Raw genomic sequence first — 20,295 nt, forward strand, 5'->3', positions numbered from 1 at the left:
GGGAGGCGACTAAAATAGGAGGGGCGACGACCCACCCACCTAACGCGAAAGAGAGACCGCTTGGACGCGAGAAGCTTCACCAGGAGTCGGGAAAGATGCGGAGGGCGGCAGGCGTCGCGACCCCCACCCACTGTGTGAGAATGGAGGGCTTGCAAAGCCAGGGGCCAACTGGAGGCCTGAAACAGGGCGCGGGGCGGGGAGAGGGTGGGACGTGGAGACAAGAGAACGGCAGACTCGGGCCGAGCACCGCTAGGGTCTGGAGCAACGGTGGGGCAAAGACGCCAATGCTTACGCTTCACTCACCTGCCAGACGTTCGCCCCGCGGCCAGAAGTACGGACGCCGCCTGGGCGCTTCCTCTCCTGCGGGACACGGCCGCCGCCGGAGCTCCAGGACCCGAGGGTAGAGGGTGGTGCAGAAGCAGGCAAAACGGCGACCGGACCCGAGCCCAGACAGGCGTACATAGGGAGCGCCGGGGGGCCGGGAAGGCAACTGTGCTTCACCTTCCTCACCAGTAACCAACAACACTTCCCGGGAACAGCATCGTTCCAGCCTCGGCCCGCTGCTCCCCGGCCTTCTCCCGCAGCTCCCCCCAGCAGCGGCCGGGTTTCCGGCGGCCACACTCCGCCCCCTCGCTACTTGGCCTCCGCCATCTTGTTGGAGGCGGGAAGAATGTAGCGCGCTTGCGTGCGCCGAGATTGCCGGCGCTCTTCTACCCCGCAAGGAGGGGCTGAAATGCGCAGTCGCGTTGTTGCGGCGCTCAGACCCTGGCTTCTTCACGGTCCGGTACGATGTGCGTTTGCTACTTGGGAAGCCGAATCTCAGTTCACCGGACTTACTTGCCTTTTCCTGAACTGTGCTGCAGCCGATTTAGTAGAACCCGTCTGCACACCCATATTCAAGTTATTCTGCAAACACCTAGGTAGTGCTTACAATGTGATAGGTTCTAGGCCAGGTGCTGAGGGTAGATTAATAAAACCTATCTGTAGCCCAAAAGGAGCTCATAATCTAGAGAAAAAGACAGATGAACGAGTAATTCCCCAAATTCTTGTTTTGTAGCTGCGCACCACCTCCTCTCCCTTGCTCCCACTATTTTAATTCAAAGCATACTTCTTGGGAAGTCCTCCTAGTTTGTCTTACACAAACTTTATCTTTCATTACCTCTCTAGCTTAATTTCATTCAACATTAATTCAACAAATAACATTTGAGTTTCTATTATATACTTAATATTGTCCTAGGCTCCAGATTTATAGCAGTAAGAAATACATTCATGGAATTTACATTCTGGTGGGAAAGAATGGGCAATAAAGACAAATCACAGAATTAATGTTTGATAGTGATGAGGGATGGGAATGATGGGATTTGGGGGTGATGATGGGGTTTGGAGCTGAAGGTCAAGAAAGAATTCTTGATGACATCTTTGGTGCAAAAAAGTGAATTTACTTAAGCATGGGGACAGGACCCTAGGGCAGAAAGAGCACACTGGGGTGGTGACAGGTAACTGATTAAATACCTTGAGGTTGGAGGGGGGTTGGGGATAGAGTAAGTCTCTAAGGTATTTTGGAAGCAAGGTTTCCAGGACCTTGAGGGCCAGCTGCTGTTAGGAAAAAAACCTCAGTCATGACACCCTTCACATGTAGATCAGGGGGCCATAAGCTTGGGGTATGATTGCCAGCATATACCTTGGGGGAATTGAGATACAGGAAGTTTCCAAAGCAATTTTTATATGTTAAAGTAGACTTAGAGGATCCTGAGGGGTCAGGATAACATTAAGCCAAGGTTCCCTTTTGCCCCTAGCAAAGTGTCATCATCGAGGCAGCTGAGGTCCTAGAAGGACGTCACTCTGCCCGTTTCAAGGACTTGTCAATGGGCAGTAGGCAATAAGGGAATTTAATTTTTCATTTGCCTTTGTTTCCCACATCACCACAGCAAGCACTTAAACCCCTCTCCTTTGCTCTTGGGTAGCCAGGGGTGTCCAAAGAATGTCACACATATCCCACCTGGCAGGGGGAGTGGGTGCTGTTAGCCTGTACTTTGCTCTCACCTTGCCCAACATTCCCTCATCAGGAGGAGAGCAAACCACCAAAAGATGATGGCGTGAAGGACCGTAATTAGCAATCTCTCTCCAGAGATGACATTTGATCTGAGGCCTGAATGACCACAGGGGCCAGGAGCCAAGAGAAGATCTGGGGCGGAGCCTTCCAGGCAGAGGAAACAGCTAAAGCAGAGACCTGAGGTGGGAATGAGACCTGCAGGTAAGAGGGACAAAGAGAATAAGTGGCATGGACAGTGGGAGGAGATGAGGTCAGGGAGAGGCAGGGGTCAAGTTAGCAAGGGCATTGAGGGCATGGTAAGAGTTGGATTTTACTACAAGGGTCCTGTCTAGCTTGTTGACACTGCCCCAACTGGTTTTCAAATACTAATATTTCCTGACAGCCTCATTGCTTTGCACATGCTGATCCCACTGTCTTGAAGACCTTACTATTGTTTTTTATGTGTGTAGCTTGTCATCTTCCAGGTTTCAGTTGAAGTGTCACTTTAGAAAGGCCATCCTTCCTCAGCTATGTCTCCCTTCTGCTCTCTAATTAGTTTTCAGTACTGCACCTATCATTTTTTCCATGGAACTCAACATTTTTGCTTTTCTATTTCACCTATCTCCCCACCCACCTTTCCTCTGTCACCCTAGTTTGTTCTCTGTATTTAAGAATCTGTTTGTTTGTATCTTTTTTTCTTTATTTGTTCATTTTTTTCTTAATTCCATAAGAGTGAAATCATATAGTATTTGTCTCTGTCTGACTTTGTCATTTAGCATTATACCTTCTAGGTCCATCCATGTTGTTGCAAATGGCAAGGTCTCATTCTTTTTTATGGCCAAGTAATATTCCATTATCTATATCTATATCTATCTATCTATCTATCACATCTTTATCCATTCATCTATGGATGGACATTTGGGCTGCTTGCATGTCTTGTCTATTGTAAATAATACTGCCATATACATAGGGGTGCATATATCTTTTGAAAATAGTGTTTTGCTTTCTTGAGGTAAGTAACCAGTAGTGGAATTACCGGGTCACGTGATAGTTCTATTTTTAATTTTGCGAGGAATCTCCATACTGTTTTCCAGAGTGGCTGCACCAGTTTGCATTCCCACCAACAGTGCAGGAGGGTTCCTATTTCTCCACATCCTTACCAACACGATTATCTCTTGTCCTTTTGATTTTAGCCATTCTGACAGTGTGAAGTGCTATCTTGTTGTAGTTTTGATTTATATTTCCCTGATGATTAGTGATGTTGAGCATCTTTTCATGTGTCTTTTGGGCATCTGTAGGGCTACTATGGAAAAATGTCTATTCAAGTCCTCTGCCCATTTTTAATTAGATTATTTGGGGTTTTTTGATATTGTGAAGTGTAGAAATTCTTTGTATATTTTGGATATTAGCTCCTTATTGGATATATCATTTGCAAATATTTTCTCTCACTCAGTAGGTTGCTTTGTCATTTTTTTGATGGTTTCCTTCACTGTGAAAAGCAGTAGTCCCAATAGTTTAATTTTGTTTTTGTTTCCCTTGCCTGAGGAGATGTATCTAGAAAAATGTTTTTATAACCCGTGTCAAAGAAAGCACTGCCTATGTTTCCTTCTAGGATTTTTATGGTTTTAGGTCTCACATTTAGGTCTTTAATACATTTTGAGTTTATTTGTGCGTATGGTATAAGAAAGTGGTCTAATTTCATTCTTGTGCATGTAGCTGTCCAGTTTTCCCAACACCATTCATTGAAGAGACTGTCTTTCTGCATTGTATATTCTTGCCTCCTTTGTTGTATATTAATTGACCATATATGGGTTTATTTCTGGGCTCTCACTTTTGTTCCATTGATCCATGTGTCTGTTTTTGTGCTAGTACCATACTGTTTTGATTATTGCAGCTTTGTAGTACATCTTGAAATTTGGAATTGTGATACCTCCAGTTTGTTGTTCTTTCCCAGCATTGTTTTGGCTATTCAGGCAGGGTCTTTTGTGGTCTTAGGATTATTTGTTCGACTTCTGTGAAAAATGTTGTTGGTATTTTCATAAAGATTGCTTGAAATCTGTAGATTGCTTTGGATAGTATGGACATTTTAACAATACTGGTTCTTCCAATCAATGAGCATGGAATATCTTTCCATATGTTTGTGTCATTTTCAGTTTATTTTATCAGTGTCTTATGGTTTTGGGGGTACAGATCTTTCACCTCCTTGGTTAAGTTTATTCTCAGGTATTTTATTATTTTTGGTGCAATTGTAAAGGGATTGTTTTCTTAATTTTTCTTTTGCTACTTCATTATTAGTGTATAGAAGTGCAACAGATTTCTGTATATTAATTTTGCATCCTGTGACTTTACTGAATTCGTTTATCAATTTAAGTACTTTTTTGGTGGAGTCTTCAGAGTTTTCTGTATATACTATCATGTCATCTGCAATAGTGAAAGTTTACTTCTTGTTTACCAATGTGGATACCTTTTATTTTTTGTTGTTGCTGTCTGATTGCTGTGGCTAGGACTTCCTGTACTAGGTTGAATAGAAGTGGTGAAAGTAGACTTCTTGAAACATATAACCTTCTAAAACTGAATCAGGAAGAAATGAAAAATTTGAACAGATGAACTACCAGCAATGAAATTGAATCAATAATCAAAAATCTCCCAACAAACAGGACCAGATGGCTTCACAGGTAAATTCTACCAAACATAAAAGAAGAATTAATACCTATTCTTGTCAAACTATTCCAAAAAATATAAGAGGAAGGATAACTTCCAAATTCATTCTACAAGGCTAGCATTACCCTGATATCAAAATCAGATAAAGACTCTGAAAAACAACAACAACAACAACAACATCAACAACAACAGCAGCTAACAGGCCAATATCCCTGATGAACATAGATCCAGAAGTCCTCAACAAAATATTAGCAAACCAAATCCAACAGTACATTAAAAAAAATCACTCATTACGATCAAGTGGGATTTAGTCTAGGGATGTAAAGGTGGTTCAATATTCACAAATCAATCAATATAATACATCACATTAACAAGAGAGAGAATAAAAGCCATGTGATCATCTCAATAGGTGCAGAAAAAGCATCTGACAGAATACAATATTCATTCATGATGAAAACCCTCAACAAAGTAGGTCTAGAGGGAACATACCTCAACATAAAAAAGGCCATATATGAAAAACCCATAGCTAACCTCTTCTCAATGGTGAAAAATAGAGAGCTTTTCCTCTAAGATCAGGAACAAGAAAATGATATCCATTTTCACCACTTCTATGTGACATATTTTTAAACTATATATTTATCGTTTCTTTTCTGTCCCATAAATTGTGAACTCCACAAGGAGTGAAGATGTTCTGTTTATCAATGAACACCCTGTGCCTAGTACCATGCCTGGCATGGGTGGTTACTTAATATTTGTTGAATTAATGAATGTGGAAGTGTGTCAGCACCTAAAGTAATCAGTGACATACACCATTGTTTTTCACTTGTTAGTTTTTAAAATTAAATGCAAGTCATTTCCTATTTATATGTCTCCTCAACTAGGTTACAAATAGGAACTTTAGAAAGAGAGACGGGGAGAAAGAATAAGATAGAGAAGAGTAGGTAATGGTGGGGCAGTGGGCAGATTATATTGCATATGTTTGCAGAGCTGGGAGAAAGCTTCAATTTAATGGAGCACCTATTATATGCGCTGTGCACTATGCTAAGTACTTAATCCTTACCATAACCCTGCTAGATAGTTGTCCTCATTTTTACACATAGAAAGATTCAGAGAGATTAAGTCATTTGCCCAAGGTCACATATTAAGAGATAGTGCTGACCTGGGGCACCTGGGTGGCTCAATCAGTTAAGCATCCAACTCTTGATTTTGGCTCAGGTCATGATATCAGGGTCATGAGATTGAGCCCTGTGTCAGGCTCCACCCTAGGCATGGATCCTGCTTAAGATTTTCTCTCTCTCTCTCTCTCTCTCTCTCTCTCTGTCTCTCTCTCTCTCCCACTACCTCCCTCTCCATGTATTCTCTCTCTCTCTCTCTCTCTCTCTCAAAAAAAAAAAAAAGAAAAGATAGTGCTGCCCCTAAAGACCATGCTCTTCCCATCTAGAGAAACTGGATTTGGAGGTGGGCCTATTTGGTGATTTGACTCTGTATCATTAGCATGCTTTTGTTGGAGACTTCAGCTACAGTCATTTACAAATCCCAGTCATATTGCTATTCTTGTATAGGCTTTCAACAAAGGGCCTGATTGGAAATTGCTGTCATTCTTTTCTTTTGGATTGAAGCAGAGCTCATTTTACCATTTCCTTTTCATGCTTTTTAAAAATTTGTATTTCTTTTTATTAATAGGTTCTATATGTTTCATCAAAGGAAAAGAAGAGATGGCGGAAAAATGGGTGTGTATCTTAAATGCTAGCTGCACCCCTTGGTTAGGCTTGTTCCTGTACAGCTAGCTCTCTCATCTGGATCCCAAATAATGCTTTATACATCAAAGACAGTTCTCTGGCAAAGAGTGACAGGCTTACCATAACAATCACTTATCCCATTTCCTCATCAGAATTACACACCATCATTTCCCTCTAAACAGGAGAGCTGCCTCAGAATAGTTAGGGAGAACTATGAGAAAGGATGAACTTTCTCATAGGGAGAACTATGAGAAACTTATCTTATAGTAGCTACTATAAGATAGTAGCTACTATCTTATATCTGGGGCCATTCAGTCTTTATATGAGGGCAGGAATACACTATATCTCATGATAATATACACTTTCAACTTAACCCAGATAGTCCATGTGCAAGCCCAGTAGTAGGTGGGAATACATACCTGAGAAGTCTCACCTTCTACCCTGCTGTAGTGTAATTCTTCCTTGGAATAAATCCTGGATACAAGATGATGTCTTCAGTTTCTATGGTATTCTCTCCTCTTTCTTTTTAAATTTTTTTAACGTTTATTCATTTTTCAGAGACAGAGTGCGAGTGGGGGAGGGGCAGAGAGAGAGGGAGACACAGAATCTGAAGCAGGCTCCAGGCTCTGAGCTATCAGCACAGAGCCTGACGTGGGACTCGAACTCACAAACTGTGAGATCATGAATGACCTGAGCCACCCAGGCGCCCTGGTATTCTCTCCTCTTATGGTGACCATCTGTTATAGGCTGAACATGCTCCCATGCCCCCCCCCCCCCCCCCCGCCAAATAAAAGATCATGTTGAAGTCCTAATCTCCAATACTAAAGAATATGAACTTATTTGGGAATAGGGTCATTGTATATATAATTAAGTTGAAACAAGGTCATACTGGAGTAGGATGGAGGCCTAATCCAATAGCGAGTGTCCTCATGAGACAGCCACATGAGAGAAGAGACACACAGAGTTGGAGTTATACAGTTACAAGCCAAGGAACACCAAAGATTACTGGCAAACCATGAGAACTCCCTACAGGTTTCAGAGGGAGCATGGCCCTGCCACCTTGATTTCAGACTAATAGCCTCCAGATCTGTGAGACAATACATTCCCATTGTTTTAAGACATTGGTTTGTGGCACTTTGTTATACCAGCCCTAGAAATGAATACACCATCTTATGTATATTGCAGGGCCTGAAATACAAGAAAGGGTTGGGGATGGGCAGTGAGGAGGTCTGGGCTACTGTCTCAATTTGTCAGCACACTGGCTATGAGACCTTAGGCTAGTCACTCTACCCCACTGAGCAAGCTTCCTCCTCTGTATGAAGGGATAATGACAGCCGCTCTGCCTACCTCAGAGATCTGCAGTGATAACTAACAAGTATTCCTCTAGAAATGCTGTGACCAAGATGGCCTGACAGCTACTGAGAAACAATTATGTAAAAGTCAGGATTCCTGCCATGGGGAATTTCATTTCAGAGTCTGACTGAAAGGCACCTTCCTATAACATAATTTGCACAGGCCAAGTGTGTGGTTTGGATCTGATAGACTATTGATGTTGAAAGGAGGAAGGATCACTGTGGACTAGGATGGAGAAGAGAACCTTCATGAAGGACCTGAGCTGAAAAGTGTTTATTAGAAGACTACTGGATACCTGCAGGATGTTCAGGGACAGTACTCAACATTGGGCCTAGAAGTGGTCTCAAGAAGCCTCCCCGGCACCCACTGCTGGGTACAGACACCAAAACTAGGACCACCAATACCACTTGCCTTGACACTGGCTGATGCCACTTCTACCTGGAAACAAGATACAGTCTCTATTGCTGCCACTGCTCTCACTAGAAAAGAGGGTCACCATGACTTCACTACACTTGCTTTCAGTCAGAAGCTTGGGGGCAAATGATTCACAGAGCCCAGTCATATGTTAGCCCTCTAGCTCAAGGCTGACCAATAGAAATATAATGCAAGCCACAAACATAATTCTAAATTTTCTAGTAGCTACATTAAGAAAATCATAGAAAAAAGTGAAATTAATTTTAATACTATATTTTATTTAACCCAGTGTATCCAAAATATTATCATTTCAACATGTGACGTTAGCTGCATTTCAAGTATTCAATAGCTATGTGGCCAATGGCTGTCAGATTTCCCAGCCCATCTCATTATGCAAATTAAGACAATGATTTCTGATAAATTTTACTTTTGTGCTCATAATTTTTCTTTAACCAATAAGAATTTTTTTAATACATTGCCTTATGGTCACAAACATAAAATCTAATAGATTAAATTCAATTTGTTTCTAGCAGAGATGTATGATAAGATTATTAATAAGAGACTTTCAGACACTCACTTCTGGTTAAGTTGGAGTAACAAGTACCACATATACACCATGCTTTAAACCACCCCCAAACTGGGCACAATATGTGAAGCAATGTTTTTTGAGGCCCTGGACACTGGGCAATAAAGAACAGTGAGTCCTAAGAGACAGGAAACAAATGTCTTAGATGCTTCTCTTGCTCATTTGTTCTGAGGAAGCCAGCTCCCATGTTGTGAGCTGCTCTATGGAGAAGCCCATGTGGCATGGAACTGAGAATGTCTCTGGCCAAAAGCCAGTGAGGTACTGAGGTTCTCATTCTAACAGTTCGCAAAGAATGCAATACTGCCAACAATCATGTGAGCGAACCTGGAAGCGGATCCTCCTCCAGTCAAGCATTTAGAGGACACCACAGCCTCAGCTAACAGCTTCATGGGAAATCTTGAGCCACAGGCGGCCACGTAAACCATGCTCAACTCCCTGACATATAGACTGTGAAATAATAGCTGTTTCTTGTTTTAAGCTAAGTCTTACAATGATTTGCTATATAGCAATAGATGAATATAGGAAGACAGACATGCAGTATGAATTCCATTTCTAACACTACTGGAATTGGTCAAAGAGCAGGCTTGAAATTCTCTCATTGCATGACCAGTTACACATTTTCATTCTTTTCCTTCTATTTCTTGTACCTGCTTTAACTTTTCATTCATAATAGAATAAAATGCCCTTCCTCTAAGCTCCACCTATTCCTTAAATCTTTCCAGCTAAAGTGACTGAATGTAATAAAGTAAGTAGCCAGAGATGCTGTGCTTTTCCATCTAATGACAGAAAAAAAGCAAACACTCCATCTGGGTGAAAATTGATAATTAACCATATCCAATTCCTGGACATCTGGCTTTTAAATGAAACAGAACATAGTAATGTCTGTTTCCCAGGGCATTCTTTTACCGAAAATGCTATTTATTCTTCTAGTCTTTGAAAGGACAGCACCAATGTAATTTTAAGTATTAAGTTACCAAGGATTTGTCTCAATTTTTTTCATACTACCTTAGTGCTATATATTTATTGCAGAAAATTTGTAAACTACAGAAAATCACAAGAAGAAGGAAAAAATTTCCACCATCTAAGATAATTGTTAACATTTTGATGACTATCTTTTCAGATTTGAGTACAAAAATAAAAGGCATTTTGGAATAACAATTTTTCTCCCTCAACAAATCCTCTTTAAAAAAAAAAAACCCAACAGATAATTTTAATGAGTGAAATTTGCCGAAGAACACCAAATCATTTTTTCCACTGAAATCCACCTGCATTTCCTCATGTGGTTTACGGTGTGGCTGATGACACTGATATTTCAGCCCTGATAACCAGTCTGAATAGCTCAGGGAAGGATCCCATACAGTCAAAGCAGTTCTGGTAGCATATTGAGAGTAGTGGGGTCCAGGGAAACAACATATGTTTGCACTCTCCCTTCGTGTTGCCACTGCTGCCCCAGAATTTGTGGTGGAGGAGGGATTCATAAATGTGCATCTGGATCCTTAATGCGCTAGAGCCAGCTCAAAGAAGTGCTAGAGACCTGACTGTTAAATTTTAGGAATTTCCTAAACTGATTATTAAAGACAGTCATTAAAAGTTAAATGATATAAACTTACAATTAAATTACATTCAAAACAAAGGTAATAAATACTCAAAACTCATTGCTTTTTAATCATTTTACTACATTTGACTATTACCTATGTGCCTGGCATTGTTTCTATCAATTTATTCTGTGTGGTGGACATACTATATAATGGTTTGACGAGGCACATCTCTTTGTTCTGTGTATCAGTAATTCATTTATTTTTATTGCAGTATTGGATTGCAGTATATAATGCTATAGTTTGTTACCATTCATGGGCCGAAGAACATTTGGGTTGCTTTTAGTTTGGAATGATTATGAACAATTACACTTGGTTTGTTTGTTTGTTTGTTTAAATACTTTGTTTAAGATTTTATTTTTGAGGCGCCTGGGTGGCTCAGTCGGTTGGGTGTCTGACTTCGGCTCAGGTCATGATCCTACAGTTGGTGGGTTTGAGCCCCATGTTGGGCTCTGTGCTGACAGCCTAGAGCCTGGAGCCTGCTTCAGATTCTGTGTCTCCCTCTCTCTTTCTGCCCCTACCCTGCTCTCACTCTGTCTCTCAAAAATAAATAAACCTTAAAAAAAAAATTGTAAAGATTTTATTTTTACGTATCTCTGCACCCAGTATGGAGCTTGAACCGCAACCCTGAGATCAAGAGTTACATGCTCCACCGACTGAGCCAGGCAGGTGCCACCTAAAGACTCTTTTTTTTTTTTTTAATTTTTTTTTTCAACGTTTATTTATTTTTGGGACAGAGAGAGACAGAGCATGAACAGGGGAGGGGCAGAGAGAGAGGAAGACACAGAATTGGAAACAGGCTCCAGGCTCTGAGCCATCAGCCCAGAGCCTGACACGGGGCTCGAACTCACGGACCGCGAGATCGTGACCTGGCTGAAGTCGGACGCTTAACCGACTGCGCCACCCAGGCGCCCCTAAAGACTCTTTTTTAAGAGCAGTTTTAGGCTCACCACCAAATTGAGAGTGAGGTACAGAGATTTCCCATATACTCGCTGCCCCACCGTACATGATCATATTATTATTATCAACATCAATCGCCAGAGTGGTACGTTTGTTATCAGGTATGAACCTACAGTGTCATGTCACAATCTCTCAAAGTCTATAGTTTACTTTAGGGTTCACTATTGGTGTTGTACATTCTATGGGTTTGGATAAATGCATAATAACATACATCCATATTATAATACCATACAGAGTATTTTCACTGCCCTAAAAATCTTGTATGTTCTGCCTATTCATCCCTATGCCCCAAGCCACTGCCACCCCACCCCTGGCAATCACTGATGTTTTATTGTCTCCATAGGTTTGCCTTTTCTAGAATGTCATATAACTGGGATCATATAGAATGTAACCTTTTCAGATTGACTACTTTCACTTAGTAATATGCATTTAAGTTTTCTCCATGTCTTTTCATGGCTTGCTAACTCATTTCAAGTTCTAAATAATTATCTGTCTGTGTTATAGTTTATTCATCCATTTACCTACTGATGTATGTTTGGTTGCCTCCAAGTTTTGGCAATTATGAATAAGCTGCTGTAAACATTTGTGTGCAGGTTTTTGTGTGGATGTAAGTTTTCAATTCCTTTGAGTAAATCCAAATTGTATGATGAGAGTATGTATAGTTTTGTGAGAAATTGCCAAAATGTCTTCCAAAGTGGCAGTGTCATTTGCATTCACATCAGCAGGAATGAGAATTCCTGTTACTCCACATCCTTGTCAATGTTTAATGTTGTTAGTGTTTTGGATGTTAGTCTTTCTAAGATCTAAGAAATCTTGCCTAACTCAAGGGCACAAAATTCTGCTCCTATGATACCTTCTAGAAGTTTTACAGTTACAAGTTTAATATTTGTCTCTATGATCTATTTTTGCATTTGATACAAAAGAGGTTCTCTCTCTCTCTTCCTTCCTTTCTCCTTCCTTCCTTCCTTCCTTCCTTCCTTCCTTCCTTCCTTCCTTCCTTCCTTCCTTCCTTCCTTCCTCTCTCTTCTTTCTTTCTTTTTCTTTTTCTCTTTGGTTTTCTTTTGCATCTGTATGTCCAGTTGCTCCAGAACCATTTATTGAAAAGATTATTGTTTCCTTATGGCATTGTCTTTGCATCTTTGTTGAAAAGTCAGTTGACCATATGTATGTATATGGGTTATGTTAGAATTTTTAAATAAGACCTTCTCTGTCAGAGACTATGAATGACTGTTTTCTGGGGGAGGAAAGGGGTAACTCAGAAGGCCATAGACACTATTCTCACCCTCCCAGGTTTTAGTAAATTCTTGAAGCAGGAAAGTTGGAGGAAGGCTCAGGCCTAGGCTTCCTTTACTGTGAACTGGAGGAGACAGGCAAGTTTTTGGTTGATTACTAAATGCCCTGCTTATTATATATCTTATATGCCTGAATACAAGGCCAATCCTAAATATAAGGAGACTCCTCATTTTTTTCAATAAGATACTTTTAATTTTTATTTGTTTTAGAGAGAGAGAGAGAGAGAGAGAGAGAGCGAGAGCGAGCATGAGTGGAACAGAGGGGCAGAGGGAGAGGGAGAGAGAATCTTAAGCAGGCTCCATGCTCAGTGCAGAGCCTGATGTGAGGCTCCCTCTCATGACTGTGAGATTATGACCTGAGCCAAAATAAAAAGTCTGAGGCTTAAATGACTGAGCCACCCCAATAAAATAATTTTTAAAGAAGTTCTTTAGGCCAACTTGAATGTAACATATACTTCTAGAGATACAGAAAAAAACAGTCAAATGTCTCTTTTTGAAAACTCTGTTATAATTAACAATTATTTAAAAAATCTATATTGTATAGTGTGATATATAAATTTAGGAATGTTGCTTTTTTTACTCTCAGTTATCAGGACATAGTTTCACTTAAGTTTTTTACATGTATATTTATCAGAATCTTTGCCAATACTATAACTAGTTCTTGTGTCATCTAACCTAGTTTTTTTCAGAGCATGTCGGCAGCTCTGTTATGTGAAACACCATACTATGTGAATCTCTGCATGAAGCTGTCTTCAGCAATTTTATCACAAGCCACAAGCACCTATTTGCATAACATTAGAGTAGTTGACATTTTTATTCATTCTATACTCATGCATTTGTGATTTCTACCTCATAATTATTTACAGTGGGTATCTTTTTAAAGAAAATATATCTAGGAATTTTATTGTGCCTCTTCCAGTCTCCCTATCAACAAGGATGGCAATAGGAAGGGGGAGCAAACTAAGGCACTAAAAACCCTAAGACTCACAGTGCAGGGATTGTGCAAATGGGGAACTGAGGAACAGGGATTGATAAATGGGGTTGAATCAACTCCTAGGAATGCCTTCATGGGGCAGGAGAAAGGTGAAGCATTCTTGGCTGCAGGGTGATAAGGAGAGTTTGGAGTTCCTGGGGGCTTTGCTCCTTACCTGATGGGGCAAAGCTGGATTCAGAATTAAGAGTCTCACCATTATTCCCCAGCAGTAGAACTTGTCAAAGGGCTTATGTTTTGATGGCTCATTTGTAAGTCCTGGGATTTATTCCTGAGCTCTGACGTGGAGACCTTCAGATAGCCTTATAAAATGGAAAGCTGTGAGTATCTGGCTGTTTGCTTATGAATCCATGGATGGCAACTTAGTACCTCTGTTCACGTTCCTAGAGAGAACAAGAAAAGGTTTCTTGTGGACTAAAGTCACTTTGCCTTCTGAAGTTCTTCATATTTCCCTTTGGAAAATCACTTTTTTGTAAAGCTGAGCTCACATGGGTCCCCTCAGTGTCTTGTGTCCAGATTCGTGCCCTGTCCCATCTTCCCTGTGTCCTGTAGGAATGTGTCTCTGTGTGTGTCTATGTGTGTGAGTGTGTTTTCCCCACTAAATCATGAGCCCCTAGATGACGAGGCCCTTCCACAGACAGACTAAACATCATGCTAGCTGGCAGAGGAGAAATATTTAGAGTTCATCTCCACTATCACAGAGTAGATGATGACTGTGAATTCAGAGCTGAGAGTGGATAAATTGGTAACTAGCACAGCATCTCATGCCTGAAAAGTTCAGGCTTCCTTCTCTACCTTCTCAACTGAAGTCAGTCTTCCTGGAGACAGGGAATTTTTTCAGTGTTCCCAGCCCTCACTGTATATACTGGGGTAGAGCCCTGTCCTAGGCCACGGGGTTGTATGTTGGGGACAACAAAGAAAGTCCCGTCACTAAAAAAAGGGAGTAGCAGTAGCATCACTAGATGCTGTGTTCTTGGTGGAGGTTGGGTGCTGGTGTGGATTCTGTTGCTGTTTGCAGACAAAATCTCTTATGTCTGCAAAGAGATAGGGGGCCACCTCCTAGTTCTACTTTGTGTAATGAATTCAGTCAGGTGGATGTTGAAAATTTTGTTCTTGAGCTGCTCAGCTGAGAATCATTGAGGTCACATGTAGCGGCCTCTCTCTTAGGCATGTCCAGTGATGCCACAGACATGACAGTAAAGTCCTGAGATACTGTGCATATAAACAGACTGGTGGTAAGGCAGGTGTCATTGCTATCACTGGTCATCTGCATAACATTACCCAGTGCTGGGTGGGGGATAGGTGGGCAGTGGCGAAGATGGGAGGAAGCCCCAAGTGTTCTGTGCCTCCAGCTATGGAGACCAAAGATACTTCATGAGATTCCCACAGAACTGCCAGTAAGTAGGTGTAGGCTGTCCCAGGATACCACTCCAGGAAACATAGCTCCCGTGACACTTGAGGGTCTTCCAGACTATACCTCTATTCCTCTAGCCTAGCTAGCTTATTCATTTTTGAGCAAAGGGGATCCACCAGGCCTCAGTGTCCCTCGCTATCCCCCATTCTCACATACCAAAAGCACCCAGGCCTAGTTCCCAGATCATAATTTTCTATTCCAAGAGCACCTTGGGGAGAAATTGCTTGGAAAGTGATGGGTCAGAGGTGCTGAAATTATTAATGATCAAAGACGTGTCTATTGCTGCCCCTTTGCCCATAGAAAAGAAGCTGAGATCAGCGAGAACCAATTGCTGCATGAGTCATCAGATACTGGCGAAAATGATAGAATTTGAAGCTTCAAAGATCTGCAAGCCCAATTAAAACACACACAAGATTTCACCAGGAATACTTTTAGAATTTATATTTTAACTATTATTACTAAGAATAAGAATAGTATTTTAAAATATGGTACTTGAGTGCAATTAGATTTTTTGTTTTATTTGTAAGCCTGCTTACAAACCTATCTGCTGCTTGTGTTTGAAGGAGTAGTTCAAAAGTTACTCGATTTTGAAATAAAGAGCAGGCTGGGTTAAGATAATATACCTTTTTAATGTCTCCAAATAGTAGAAAAGAGTCAATGAAAGAATCTGGAAAGAAGAGAGCAAGAGAGGGGCACCTGGGTGGCTCAGTCAGTTAAGTGTCTGACTTCAGCTCAGGTCATGACTCACACTTAGTGGGTTGGAGCACTGTGTCGTGCTCTGTTGACAGCACAGAGCCTGGAGCTTGCTTCAAGTTCTATGTCTCCCTCTCTCTCTGCCCCTCTCCTGCTGTTCTGTCTCTGTCTCTGTCTCTCTCAAAAATAAAATAAAACATTAAAAAAAAAAAAAAAGGAAGAGAGCAAGAGAGTTTAGCTGAGACTATTTGCTGCCCCCCCACCCCCCAGGCTTTCTTCCCACCTTCCCCCACCCCCTTCTGTCGCAACTTCCTGCCGACACCTCTCCCTTTTCTCTGTAGGGGAAACCCTAAAGCAGAGGGTTTGACCCTCTTTGGAACCCAGAGTGGAAATGGGAGTGTGGCAGGGGAAGCAGAGAGAAGGCTGGAAACAGTGCTCGGAGCCTGAACATGGAGCTCTCCTATAGTTTCCAGCAGAGGGCAGGGGTCCTCTTGCCTTGGGCAAGGTGACCCTATAGTGCAGGATCTTGGGAGGGTAGCCCAAAGGATCAAGATGAGGTCCAGTCTCCAAGCCTCACTAGAGACAGGAGGCACTGAATGGTGGTGAGGGTGGTAGACTTCATTACATTAAGACAACAGACTACAAATTATTCAGCTGCAAAACTGTGAAGCAAAGACAGGGGCATCTGGGGCACAATCAGACCCTTCCTTGCTGTTCTCCCCCTGCACCCAGACACAGCTTGAGGGGTAAGAGGAGAATCCTTGTGAATGGAAAACACCTCTGATGTTGAATGTGAGCTCCAAGTGGATTGAGCTCAAGTCTTTTATTTGACTGAATATTTACTCCAAGAGGCTAACTTTGAAACTGCAATGAGAGTGACAGGACTGAGTCTCTCCCCCTCATTGAAACTGGAGATTTTAGAGTTAAATCTAATTCATTTACAGAGAAATAAGCTAACTTGAGTTGAGTTGTTTGTTGACTGTGGATTTGAAATCCATTGCACTATCATAGTCTCCCTTTGAAGTCCTAAGCCACGCACCTGGTATGAACAGGTATATGACTCAGGTGTGAGCTCAGTAAAACAGTATGGGCAGTGTCTGTGGGTTCTGTAGTCCACACTTGGAGCCCTTGGGCACATTTCACCCATCTGAGCATGTGGCTCAGAGGCTCCAGAACTTTTCAACTTGCCCCAGATGACAATAGCCCAATGATGACCTAGCTTCTTCAGAGGCTAGGATACATTATACTTCCCACCAATTATCTTTATATGACAAAAAAAAATAAATGACACTCATTATGCACTTATGGTATGCTAAGTGCCAGTCTGTAAATAATATGTTGGAAGACAGGAACTTCCTTCAGGAAGCTCACTGAGGGAAACAAGGAGATAAGACATCAGACTTGTAAACGCATCCTAATAAAAGCATTTGCTAAATAATCCAGGCCAAATCTCTCAAATAACAAACTGCTTTTCCCTCTCCTTTGGTGACTAAGAGGACAGTGACAAAGAGCAGCAAAGGGGCAGGGTGTAAAATCAGGGGCAGGAGTGGGGCAATGAATAAAGTTGGAGGCGTCAAAGCAGGAATGTAATAACTGTAAGGATGAAGAAACAGCTGTATCAGCATTCGCCCTAGCAAGCTACTTGTCTGATTTCCCTTCTCCATCTGGTTTCCTCCTCTACCATCAGCCAAACTCACAGCATTGCCAATGAGAATTCTCCCCTGCTTCAAGTCTCATTTGACCTATGGGAGACTCCAATGGGGTGAAAGCTGTAAGGGAGAAGGGCCTGCAGGTGTAGGGCAGTGTCAATGTGGCTTAGGAGGGCAGCAGTAAGAGGCGGGAGGGGCTCGTTGAGTGGATGGGAAGGCAGGGAGGTGCTGAGAAAGAAAGGCATTATTTCCTTTCTAGTGGAAGGAACAATAGGCCTTAAGAAAATTATTATTTAAGGTAGAAGTGTCTTCTATTACAGGTCTCTGTCTTTTCTCCTGCATTAGTTCCCCACTCCCCCTCCCCCCCAACCTAGAGAGACTAATCTACTATTCTGAGGAGGGAGAGTTCAGTTATCTTCCTAAAAATACTTTATGCTGGGGCATGCAATGGAGGTCATTGTAAAATACAATAGCCTCATCTCTTCATTTGTATGCAATTTCCTTTCTCGAGTAATAGGTCTTTTCAAATAGAGTTTGCTTTGGTCTAATCCTTTAAAATGTCCCTGCCACTAAGCAAAAATGTGAGTACAAAGGTGAGTACCCATTAATTCTAAAATTGATTCTATTTATTAAATGTTTTACTTTTTTTTTCAAATGCTTACTGTGGTAATACTTATGTTTCAAACCCCTGTACTGACTCAGGCTGTCTCAGTAAAACAGGAATAGCATAGCATTAATCTCCACAGCAACTAATATCATAAACACCAGATTATGGCTTTGTTACAAAATGTAGCAGATGGGAGAAAGAGCTGAGAAAAACAAAGCTCCCTTCAAAACATGATATTTTTAAAACAGTTTTTTAAAACTGATAGTGAAAGGAATACCAAATAGTAGCTTCAAAGTTGCATAACATTTACCTAAATTTCTTATTTACTTCCAAGAATTGTGGTTAGGACTCAAATCTTATTTCACAAATGAGCTCATAGAGGTTGTGCAAGATTGACATAGAACTTTTTGGTAAAATCTCCCCATAGGGAGTTATTCAGATGTATCGTTTCTAGGTGTATTACCCCCGGATCTGTTACAAATAAGGTGTCAAATAAAGATGCTGGACTTGCCTTTAGTAAGGGAACCAAATGGCCCATTTGGGTACCAGAGTTTAATTTGTCTGAGGCTGAGTTTGGAGAGATGTGATGCCCACCATTTGCTGCTGGAGGAAGGCAGAAAGGAGCAGGAGGTGGGGGGGGGGGGTTAGATGGGGCGAGGGCTATGTTACTTAGAACAACCAAATCCTGACACTAGGAATTTAAGAAAGGCAGCCCCGGAGAACACAGAACTCCTCTGTGCTTTCTGAAACAAAGGAGAGAAGCCAGCTCTCCAATGGCCTCTTGTCCTGGACTTAAAACTTGCAGAGAGAGGGCTGCATGGAGGACAGTGGGATGGGTGGGTTTAATCTCCCAGTTCTGCCACCAGCTCCTCAGCTGGAAGCTTTTTCTTTGGACTTAGGGTCCCCAGGGTGGGGTGATCCAGAGCAGCTCTTGGCTGAAACTACAGAGCATCAGCTGGATCAAAGTGATTCTGAAAATTGAGGCAAATGGTCTAAATAGTTCTATCAAAATTGTCCTTTTGCTCAAACATACAGCTGGCTGAAGCAAAAGTGGTCTTTTTGGCTTATCTTAGGTAACAATAAAAATTAGTTGCATCATTGGTAGGTATAGATGAGAGTTAAGATAATTCTTTTGGAAAAGTATATTAATATAGATGAAGCTGCTAGAATACATTTAACCATAATGTTTACTAAGAGCAAAAGACAATGTCCAAGCTGTCCAAAAGACAGCTTCTGATGGTAAAATTATAGAAGTGTGAAATGTGCACATATCTCAGCCTCAAGGGTAAGAGTCATAATAGTGACTTACTCCCCTGGGTTGACAGGAGGCATGTGATATCCCGGATAAAAGGGCAGCTCTTTGAGCCAATCAGTGCCTCCAACTTACTCAGAATCTCATAGCATCTTTTTTTTTTTTTTTCAAGTTTTCTATCTTGGTTTATTTGGCTGAAAGCTAATGTCAAACAAGGTATATTCTAATCTGTAGCAAAAGAGTCAAACTCTGGGCCTACGGAGTCCATGCTAATGCAAATTACTCACATTCACATCTTGCCCTTCCATTAAGTACTAGAGTGACAAAGCCTGACATAGTTGGCAAGACAATGAAGGGCCTGCACAAAAGAATGTCCTGCTTCATGCTCCACCAAGGACAATTCTTCAGTGGAGCATACCAGCTGCCACAGGAGAGCAGAAGCAGAGTCTGTACCAGTGAGTCTAGAACCCACACTTTCCAATTTGAAAGTACATTGGTCTTTGTTGAGAGGTCACTGTAAAACTGTTTATTGTTAAGTTCTCATGGTAAAAGAAAAATAGAATCTCTTTTCACCAGAAAAAAAAAATGTTCATAATAAATAGGATACACTTAGAAATGGTTTTTATTGTGGAAGATTGAGCAGTTTAAGGTTAGCATTATCTTAATTTAAATATCTATAAAATGAGCTTCATCATTTGTACATTCAATGACTCTAGCTGATTTTCCCAAAATACATCACATAGGCCAACATTCCCACCATGCTAAGAATAGGAACAAGCTGTTAGTAACAGAGAGGGGTTGCTGAGAACCGGAGCTGCCAAGACTGAATGATTAAAAATGATCCTGAGTTGAAAAAAGCAGAGATCTCCCCCACTCAGTTATATGATAACATCTACAACAGTAGCACAAACGCTTCTATGATTTACAATAAAAATGGCAGAGTTTCTTAGGCCCGGGGGCTTACAAAATAAATTCTCCTCCCATACTGGAGCCATAGTGGGACAGGTGCAGCTCTCTTGCCCTATGGCTTTTTCAAAAGCAGCTAATTGATTTTTTA

General features: G+C 41.4%; 1 protein-coding gene and 1 long non-coding RNA gene across 10 annotated transcripts in view; one reads left to right on the forward strand and one right to left on the reverse strand.

The window, feature by feature from the left end:
• APC (APC regulator of Wnt signaling pathway) overlaps positions 1 to 583 on the reverse strand; it is a 150,194-nt gene extending 149,611 nt beyond the window's left edge. For 4 of the 8 annotated variants that reach the window (XM_040446747.1, XM_040446760.1, XM_040446757.1 and 1 more), the window contains exon 1: positions 304 to 583. In XM_040446747.1, the coding sequence (XP_040302681.1) occupies positions 304 to 462 (159 nt within the window). In that variant the 5' untranslated portion in view covers positions 463 to 583. The remainder of the gene's footprint in view (positions 1 to 303) is intronic. The other 4 variants (XM_040446761.1, XM_040446740.1, XM_040446715.1 and 1 more) reach the window with 2 other exon arrangements.
• Positions 584 to 646: 63 nt separating this feature from the next.
• LOC121011958 (uncharacterized) overlaps positions 647 to 20,295 on the forward strand; it is a 39,759-nt gene continuing 20,110 nt past the window's right edge. The window contains exons 1-3 of one of the 2 annotated variants that reach the window (XR_005781885.1): positions 647 to 784; positions 2,067 to 2,254; positions 6,377 to 6,792. This is a non-coding gene — a long non-coding RNA (uncharacterized LOC121011958). Of the gene's footprint in view, positions 785 to 2,066; positions 2,255 to 6,376; positions 6,793 to 20,295 lie in introns of those variants that run through there. The other variant, XR_005781884.1, reaches the window with a different exon arrangement.

The sequence above is a fragment of the Herpailurus yagouaroundi genome, unplaced genomic scaffold, assembly GCF_014898765.1.
Source record: "Herpailurus yagouaroundi ecotype Mexico unplaced genomic scaffold, PumYag 29, whole genome shotgun sequence".
Lineage (NCBI taxonomy): Eukaryota > Metazoa > Chordata > Mammalia > Carnivora > Felidae > Herpailurus > Herpailurus yagouaroundi.